General features: G+C 41.9%; 1 protein-coding gene across 4 annotated transcripts in view; it reads right to left on the bottom strand.

The window, feature by feature from the left end:
- The window catches only part of LOC123508988 (receptor-type tyrosine-protein phosphatase N2-like), a 32,619-nt gene that overhangs the window by 18,488 nt on the left and 4,131 nt on the right, over positions 1-10,000 (bottom strand). For all 4 annotated transcript variants that reach the window (XM_045263095.1, XM_045263096.1, XM_045263097.1 and 1 more), the window contains exon 2: positions 6,577-6,764. In XM_045263095.1, the coding sequence (XP_045119030.1) occupies positions 6,577-6,764 (188 nt within the window). The remainder of the gene's footprint in view (positions 1-6,576; positions 6,765-10,000) is intronic.

Genomic DNA, 10,000 nt, shown 5'->3' with positions numbered 1-10,000 from the left:
TCATTTCATTCGTCGTTTTTCTTCTTTTTTCGTTTTACGTGAATGCATTCTCCCCTACCTAACCTAACCTAACCACGTCTTTTTCTTTCTTTTTTCGCTTTTACGCGTATGCAATCTCCTCCCCACTACACGAATATTACTTAAAACAGAAGGAGATTAACGAAAAAAAAAAAATGAAAAACGTAGCGGGATAAAGCACACACACACACACACACACACACACACACACACACACACACACACACACACACACACACACACACACACAGCGTAGTGTAGTGGTTAGCAGGCTCGACTCACAATCGAGAGGCCCGGCTTCGAGTCCCGGAGCGGCGAGGCAAATGGGCAAGTCTCTTAATGTGTGGCCCCTGTTCACCTAGCAGTAAATAGGTACGGGATGTAACTCGAGGGGTTGTAGCCTCGCTTTCCCGGTGTGTGGAGTGTGTTGTGGTCTCAGTCCTACCCGAAGATCGGTCTATGAGCTCTGAGCTTGCTCCGTAATGGGGAAGACTGGCTGGGTGACCAGTAGGCGACTGAGGTGAATTACACACACACACACACACACACACACACACACACACACACACACACACACACACGGAGGAAGAGGAGGAGGAGGAGGAAGAAGAAGGGGACAAAAAAAGTAGGGTAAATCTATGTTTCTGTTTTGTCTCTCTCCTTTAACTGTGCTCTGCTTTGGCCTTCCCTTCTATGTCTTCTTTAATGTAACGATTCTGTGACTCACGAACACTGAGTTGCGCTTATTTTTACTCCCTTTTATTAATACAAGCAGAAGCGGGGAGTGGACGCGTTGATACAGTGGTAAGTCAGTTGTAAGCTCGCCTCGTTACTCTTGTCTCATTGTTTCCCGCTTTTCCTGTTTCCATTAGAGTCATGCTCTGTTTCTCCAGGTATGTGTAGTAGTGAGTGTAATTATGTAATCTCCTCCTCCTCCTCCTCCTCCTCCTCCTCTTCTTCTTTTTCTTTTATAACTGAACATCTCCTTCTCCTTTTTCTCTTCCTCTTCTTTTTCTTTCATAACTGACCATCTTATCTTCTTCCTCTTCTTTTTTCTTTTTATCTGTCCGTCTCGTCCTCCTCCTCTTCCTCTTCTATTCTTTTATAACTCTCTGTCTCCTCTTCATCCTCTTCTTCTTTTTCTTTCATAACTCTTCGTTTCCTCCTCATCCTCATCTTCCTTTTCTTTTTTGTTATATTTATCCGTCTCCTTCTCCTCCTCTTCCTCTTCCTATTCTTTTTTCTTTTATAACTCCGTCTCCTCTTCCTCCTCCTCTTCTTCTATAACAGAGTAACGTTCTGAAGGGTACCTCACCTACCATTAAAATGGCAATGTAGTGTATGGTAATCTAGTTACTGGTATAGCGTCACGTTAGGTTTGTTTGTGTCAATTCCTAACATTTTATCATCTTATTTTCATGTTACTTAAAAAAAAGTCTTAATTAAGCTCTTATAGTCCGTGGATGGACGTTAAGAATTGTACACGTGAAGGAGGGCATTGTTATTTTACACTCCTCCTTTTTCTTTCCTCGATATGAATTGTTTTCCGTGTTACTTTATTATTATTTTTTTATTTATACCATGTGGGCTTTTCACGGGAGTTTATGGGCTAAAGGGGATACTTTTCGGGGTCCCTTCAATCTCAAATCCCACCCGCTAGGAAACCGTTGCCCCGAGTGAGGAAGCCCAACCTACACTCGGACCGTGGACAGGATTCGAACCCGTGCGCTTGGAAATTTCTCGGACCCCAAAGCACGCATGGTTCCACTGTACCAATACTTAAATCTGCTGAAGTGTGTGTGTTAACCGAGGTATTTTTATAGTGTTACATTCTGCTTTATCTCATTAGTTTAACCATATGACGTTCTTAATCTACACGAGAGTTTGTGTTACGCGAGGTATTCTTACAGGGTGATTTTCTGCTCCTTTCATTATTTCAACTTTCATTTCGTTAGTTTAATCATGTGACGTGCTAAATCTATACAAGAGTGTGTGTTAACTGAGGTATATTCATAGTGTTACATTCTGCTTCCTCTACTATTTCAAGCTTTATTTCCTTAGTTTAATCATGTGGCGTTCTTAATCTACACGAGAGTTTGTGTTATGTGAGGTATTCTTACATTATATTCTGATTCCTTTATTATTTCAACTTTTATTCTTCCAGTTTACATTCTACTCCCTTTATCATTTCAACTTTAGAAACTCCTCTTAATTTTTTTTCATTTTTTTTTACAGTTTACATTATCCTTCCTTTGTTATTTCAACCTTTCAAACTCCTTTTATTATTATTTATTTTTAGTATTCTTACAGTTTACATTCTACTCCCTTTATCATTTCAACCTTACAGTAAAATTTCTCTTATTATCTTTTTCAACGTACACTTTTATTTCGTTAGTTTCATGGTGTCACGTGCTAAATCTATACAAGAGTGCGTGTTTATATAGGCATTGTTAGTGTTGCATTTCCTTTATTTTTCGCCTTTTTTCCTATTACTATCATTACATAACGTTGTAAATCTGTTCTCTCTAGTAAGCAGTTGGATATAGAGAGTATTTGTTAACCTAGACATTGCTACACCGTTATGCTCTGTTCTCTTTTATATTTCACCTTTTTCGTATTACTTTCATCACATAACGTTCTAAGTTTGTTCTCTCCAGCAAGCAGGTGAAAACTGAAGTGTGTTAACCCCGGTATTGCTACACCGTTGTGCTCCTCCGTTTCCTTTTATATTTCATGTTTTTCGTGTTACTTTCATTACATAACGTTGTAAATCTGTTTCCTTTAGTAAGCAGGTGGAAATTGAAGTGTGTGTTAACCTACGCATTGCTACAACGTTATACTCTGTTTCCTTTTATATTTCACCTTTTTCTTGTTAGTTTCATTACATAACGTTGTAAATCTATTCTCTCTAACAAGCAGGGGGAAATTGAGGAGCGCGGTGCATCGTCACACTCTCTCTCCTTTAGCTTTTCTATAAATAAATACATTTTTGCATTAGCTTCTTTACATAACGTTGGCAGCATCACTCCCAAAGCACAGGTGATGAAAGTCTGAGTCGAGCTAGGCATTGCTGGCGCCGTTACATTCCGTCCCCTTTATATTTTGAGGTGCTGTTTTTTAGGTGTTATTTTCACCGCATAACCTTCTAAATCTACCCCTTTTATTAGTCTACCTACGCTAAATATTTCCATTTATTTATCTATTTGTTTATTCATTATTTTCACAGCATAACCTTCTAAATCTACCCTTTTTTAGTCTACCTACGCTAAACATTTCCACATTATCATTTATTTATTCATTTATTTTATCACGGGGTGTTACTTTCACCGCATAACCTTCTAAATCTAGGTAACTCTCCTCCTTCTATCTACATCAAGTATTTCCACATCATAAATTTCTTTTCTGGCGTTACTTTCACCGCATATCGTTCTGAATTGATCTACTCTACCTTAAGTATTTTCACAGCACTATTTATTTATTTCTTTTTCAATTACTTTCACCACATAACGTTCCAAATCCATTCCTTCTACTACCCACCTTAAGTGTTTACATAGCAACATTTATTATTATCTTTTATTGGCGTTACTTTCACCACATAACGTTCTAAATATATCTAAATATTTCAACAGTACTATCTATTTATTTCTTGGCGTTACTTTCACCGTATGGTATAAAACTCTATCCCTTCTACTAACCACATTAACCCCTTCAGTACCGGGACACATTTTCACCTTATGTATCATCGTTTCTATACTCAATAAACCTTCAATACTAGTCTACGATTACTTCAAAAATTCCTTTTATTTACTTATTTTTCAATGTATACCGTGATCATTGAATCTTCTCTGATATCCACGATTAGAAAATACAAGAATATGAAAGAAAAATACAATATACGAAGTTAAGTATTGGCGAGGCATCAAATTCTATCTTAGCATTGTTATATTCCAAAGCGTTTATTGATTCTCAGTTACGAAAGAAAGAAAAGTAAGTGAATTAACTCTTTCAATACAGGGACACATTTTTTACTTGAGATTTGTGTGCGATTAGACGATTTTTTTTGACATTCTGAAGGGTCTATGGAGGTCAGAAGATTAATGGCCACAGTCTTCACTTTTCTAATCCCACACATAAGTTTCTGAAGTTGTATAAAATCACCAAATAGTAAGCAGAATGAATATGGAAATGCGTCATGGTCCTCAAAGGGTTTTAAAAGGAAAGAGGCATCGTAGTTGTTCGCAGGTCTATTCTAAAACACTTTGCTCTCTCACCATCACTACTTTCCAATGGCTCTAGTTGAAAATCATGTTTTTTAAGAGCTTTTTATGGTTCTGGTGATAGGTTGGCAAGATTTTTAGTTTATTAAAAGGAGAAACTGCCTTGAAAACCTGGCTAGTTGTCTCTGTGGCCTTGGTAAATTGTCGTAGTGAGAGGTGAAGACATTTTTGAGTAAGGACGATAATAACATTGTTAGCTCTAGTTTGATCTAAATATACGCGTTGCTGCAGCTTGTAACTCCCTCTCTTTACCATTTAACATTGATCAAACAAGCATCACATCCCAGTTGACCAAAGTTTACCCTCGTTTACCTAAATCCACGCATTACTACAGCTTCAAACGCCGTCTCTATATCATTTAACACCAACTGCTATCGATTCCTGCTTCTATATGGGTAAACAAGCTTCATATCTCAGTTCACCACAGTTTACCACAGTTTATTTGAAGCCACACATTGCTATACCTTCTAACTCCGTCTCTTTATCAGTTATCATCAACGGATATCGAAAACTGCTCTAATACGGGTAAACAAGCTTCATATCTCAGTTCACCACAGTTTACCGTAGTTCATTTGAAGCCGCGCATTGCTACACCTTCTAACTCCGTCTCTTTATTATTCAACACCAGCGGGTATCGATCCCTGGTCCCGGATGAGCAAACAAGCATCACATCCCAGTTAGCCATAAATTACAGCGATTTTTTCCTCTCCCTAGCCGCGCATCACTCACTCCAGCCCACCAAGCCCTGTCTCTTTAGCAGCTAATTCCACAGCGGGCATCGATCCGTGGTCCCAGAAGAGCGAGTTGAGTGTGACATCCGGTTTGCCATAGTTTGCCTTCGCCAGGTGTCCCCAGGTACTCTTTTATCGACCGGCTAGTACAGGAGGGCAGCGAGCGGCGGCCTGGGAGTGTGCGCCGAGCCGCTCCGTCCAGCCGTCACTTCCCTTCGCCTCGCTTCAGTTTCGCTGCCTCGACCCGGGGATGCCTCGAGGCGCGTGTGTGATTCCCTGCACTTGACTTGACGGTGTGTGTGTGTGTGTGTGTGTAATGGGAGGAGGGGGAAAGAAAGTGAGGAAGAGTACAAGGAGGGAGAGAAAGAAAAGGAAGGAGGAGGAGGAGGAGGAGGAAAAGAAGGAAGGAAGGAACAGGGAATGGAAGAAGGAGGAGGAGAAGGAGGAAAGAAGAAAGGAAGGAAGGAAGAGGGAATGGAAAGAAGAGGAGTAACTTAAAGGGGAAATAAAGAGAAAGGGAAAGAGGAAGGGAAAGAGGACGAAGGAAGGAGGAGGAAGAGTAGGCAATGATATGTCTCTGTTAAGCCTTTAGTTCTCCGCGCTCCACACACACACACACACACACACACACACACACACACACACACACACACACACACACACACAGAGACAAGTTCAAATTTCTTCACCTCTCCTATCCCAAATCTCCTTCATTGTCTACAAAACCTCACTTTACCTATTCTATCCAATTAAAGGGACAAATTAAACCTTAAAACACAACTTACTGCCTATATACATAACATAGGCTATCTGTATACCTAAAATATACAACTTAAAACACCAGTCATTAAAGGCAACATCAACATCAACACCACAACACACACACCTTCAGACAACCACAATTCATACACCAGACAACATATATCCTTAAAAAACAACATCAACATCAACACCAAAGCTCACACGCCTTCAGAAAATCCATAAAAAGTCAGGCAACACACATCTCTAGTAAATGTCAACACCACAACAAACGTCCTTTCAGAAAATCACTAGACCAGCTGTGATATTCCCTAGAAGGCCCTTAAAAATTCCCTTAACTCATCTCCAGACACAATCGCCAGTAAACATCACCACCACATCACCACATGCAACACCACAGCCCAGGTACCTTTGCAACCTTTAAACTAACCTCTTCCCTTAATAATCCCTAAAAGCACACCCTTGGAAACCCGGCATTCATCCTCTTGACGCCAACAATTTACTATAATAGACATCAGCATATTCAACACCACTGACCACCACCACTAACTTAACCTAACCACTGACACACGCCCTTCACGTCTCCAGCTGCCCAACCCGCCACTGACCATATCCTAACTTAACCTAACCTAACCTAAACTAAACTTACCTTAACCTAACCTTGCCTAACTTGATTCAACTTAACCGGACCAAACATAATCAAAACTAACCTAACCTAATCTTATCTTAACTTAACCTAACCACTGAGACGCCCCCTCACGCCCCCGAGCCGCCCCTTCGCCGCCACTGACCATGAGCTGGTGGAGGAACGGGAGGAGGGAGAGTTGTTGCCATTATCGGAGTCCCTGGAGAGGCTAGACACCCTTTGACCGCTCGGGGCGTGGCCGGAGGAGGGAGCGGCGGTGGTGGTGGTGTCGCCCTTGCTGCTCCCGTCACCAGCGGCGCCTCCCTTCCCGGCCATCCTCGCTCGGCACAGATCCTGAAGAAGGGATGAAGGAGGGGATGGTTAAGATAGTTTGGGTTATGATACGTAATGTTAGGTTTTTGTTGGGTTAGTTTGTGTTAGGTTAGGTTAGGTTAGGTGAGGTTATGTTTCTGTGTGTTTGTGTGTGTGTTTTACGCTATGGCCTATAGCGGCAGTAGGTGTACTTGAAGATTATGTATAGGAAGCGCTGTTAAGCTTCCACCCATTAGTGACGCAGGCAGTTTTATTTATAGTGATACCCATATTAGGGTCCATATCACCACCCAAGCGCATCTTTGGTGTAACCACTTAGAACCTGCGTGAACCTGGGTATCATGGTGATATGTAGGTAACTTCAAACCACTCGACAAATGGCAAAGTTTCAAGGCGGTACGTGGTGAGATTCAAACCTACGCGTGGACGTCTGCCCAATCCCACGCTCACCACCTTATCCACTACGCCACCGGCTCCCTGTGTGTGTGTGTGTGTGTGTGTGTGTGTGTGTGTGTGTGTGTGTGTGTGTGTGTGTGTGTGTGTGTGTGTGTGTGTGTGTGTGTGTGTGAGAGAGAGAGAGAGAGAGAGAGAGAGAGAGAGAGAGAGAGAGAAAGATTGTACGTTTGTGTAGATTCTCTCTCTCTCTCTCTCTCTCTCTCTCACCCCTGATTAAAACACGCGGCGCCCACAAAACGCGCGCCATTCCGGGAACAGTCAGTCAGTCTCTCGATGGAAATTAAAATAAAAATACAACTACACAGAGTAATGAGGCGAAAGGGAAGTGAGGGAGAGATTAGCTTTATTGCTCTCTCTCTCTCTCTCTCTCTCTCTCTCTCTCTCTCTCTCTCTCTCTCTCTCTCTCTCTCTCTCTCATCTCTCTCTCTTATTAAACTTGAAGCTGTTATGCCTTCTGAGAGAGAGAGAGAGAGAGAGAGAGAGAGAGAGAGAGAGAGAGAGAGAGAGAGAGAGAGAGAGAGAGAGAGAGAGAGAGAGAGAGAGATGCCCTAGGAGATAACAAGCATTTTTCCTTCTTTTTTTTTCCTTTACTTCTTCTCTTCCTCTTCCTGTCTCGTCTTTCTCTTCCGTTTATTTATTTTTCTTGTTGCTTTATTTATTTTCCTTCCTTCCTTTGGTGTTGATTTTTATTTCACTGTCATCATTATCATCATCATCATCCTTATCATCATCATCATCACAATTGCGAAGTACTGATGTGTAACTCTCTCTCTCTCTCTCTCTCTCTCTCTCTCTCTCTCTCTCTCTCTCTCTCTCTCTCTCTCTCTCTCTCTAACCCTTCTCCCACACTCACCCAGATCCCACTTATTCTTGTCTACTTTACTCTCTCTCTCTCTCTCTCTCTCTCTCTCTCTCTCTCTCTCTCTCTCTCTCTCTCTCTCTCTCTCTCTCTCTCTCTCTACCTGTCCTTCAAAAACTGGACGCCGTGATTAAAAGACTGCGTTGATTCTCATCGCTTGAAAAATGTCACTTGGTTTCCGATTCGCAGAGAGAGAAGGATTTTCCAAACGACCGTAAAATTATTTGGAACGCACCTGCACACACATACACACACACACACACACACACACACACACACACACACACACACACACACATACACACACACACACACGGTAGCTCAGTGGTTAGAGCGCTTGCTTCACAAGCCAGAAGACCGGGGTTCGATTTCCCGGCCGGGTGGAGATATTTGGGTGTCTCCTTTCACGTGTAGGTGCTGTTCACCTAGCAGTGAGTAGGTACGGGATGTAAATCGAGGAGTTGTGACCTTGTTGTCCCGGTGTGTGGTGTGTGCCTGGTCTCAGGCCTATCCGAAGATCGGAAATAATGAGCTCTAAACTCGTTTCGTAGGGTAACGTCTGGCTGTCTCGTCAGAGACTGCAGCAGATCAAACACACACACACACACATACACACACACACACACACACAAGCAGAGAGTTTCGTGATAAAATACAAAGATGATACGAATTTCTCTCTTTTTTCGTGTGTGTGTGTGTGTGTGTGTGTGTGTGTGTGTGTGTGTGTGTGTGTGTGTGTGTGTGTGTGTGTGTGTGTGTGTGTGTGATTTTTCTTGTCTCTCTCTCTCTCTCTCTCTCTCTCTCTCTCTCTCTCTCCGTCTGTCTATCTGTTTATCGATGTTTATCTCTATTTTTCGTCTCCGTTTGTCTGTCTGTCTGTCTGCCTATCTATCTGTCTGTCTATCTATCTATCTGTCTGTCTGTCTGTCTGTTCCTGCACTGTTACCTTTCCAATCTTTGTCTTTGAGCACTTTCTCCTTGATCTTTGCCTATCTGTCTGTCTGTCTATCTTTCAATCATTCTCTTTTCCAGCACACTTTACCTCTCTCTCTCTCTCTCTCTCTCTCTCTCTCTCTCTCTGGCACAGGTAGGTAAATATGGTGTTTTGCTCACCCTCACCTGTCGGGCAACACCTGTCTCACCCTCTCCTCTCGCCTCACCTTTCTCACCTGACGCTAAAACTTCTCATTCTTTCACGGAAGTTTATTCAATATTTCTTTTCCAGTTCCTCCTTCAGCACACCTCAGTTTTTGTCACTCAGGAGGAGGAGGAGGAGGAGGAGGAGGAGGAGGAGGAGGAGATGAGTGACTAAGTGTGAAATTTATCTTAGTTTTGTTTCATCTATTTTTTCTTTTTCTATTTATTCTCATTTTATTTTGCATCCTCCTCATTTCTTTTCTTAATTTTTTTCCTTCCTTGTCTTTATATTTCTTCTTAGGTCTCTCTCTCTCTCTCTCTCTCTCTCTCTCTCTCTCTCTCTCTCTCTCTCTCTCTCTCTCTCTTCTATCTCGAGTAATTTTGTCCTCCTTTTTCCCTCCTCCTCTCTTTCTTTCTACTACCTCCTCCTCCTCCTCCTCCTCCTCCTCCTCCTCCTCCATTTTCAGTCTCTCATTGGAACTTCAAAAATCACAAGAAATTCGTCTCTTTCACTTTTTTCTTCTCTTTTCTCTTCGTTTTTTTTTTATTTTACTCTATTACATTTCTCTCCCTCCTCTTGCTCCTCCTTTTCCTACTTTTTTTCTGGCCTTGAGTTCTTTTCCTCTCATTTTTCCCCTTTCTTTCTTGTTATTCTCCTCTTTATTCTTTCCTTGTTTTATTTCCTTGCATCTCTTTCTTTATTCCTCCTCCTCTTCCTTCTCCTCTTCCTCTTCTATTCCCTCCTTTTCCTTGTCTTTGAGTCTATTTACTCCATTTGTCCTCCTGTTTCTTCTTCTTATCATTC

Source organism: Portunus trituberculatus, chromosome 25 (assembly GCF_017591435.1).
Source record: "Portunus trituberculatus isolate SZX2019 chromosome 25, ASM1759143v1, whole genome shotgun sequence".
In the NCBI taxonomy this organism is placed as follows: domain Eukaryota; kingdom Metazoa; phylum Arthropoda; class Malacostraca; order Decapoda; family Portunidae; genus Portunus; species Portunus trituberculatus.
Note: the sequence above shows the minus strand (reverse complement) of the source record. Positions and strands in the feature narration are given on the sequence as shown.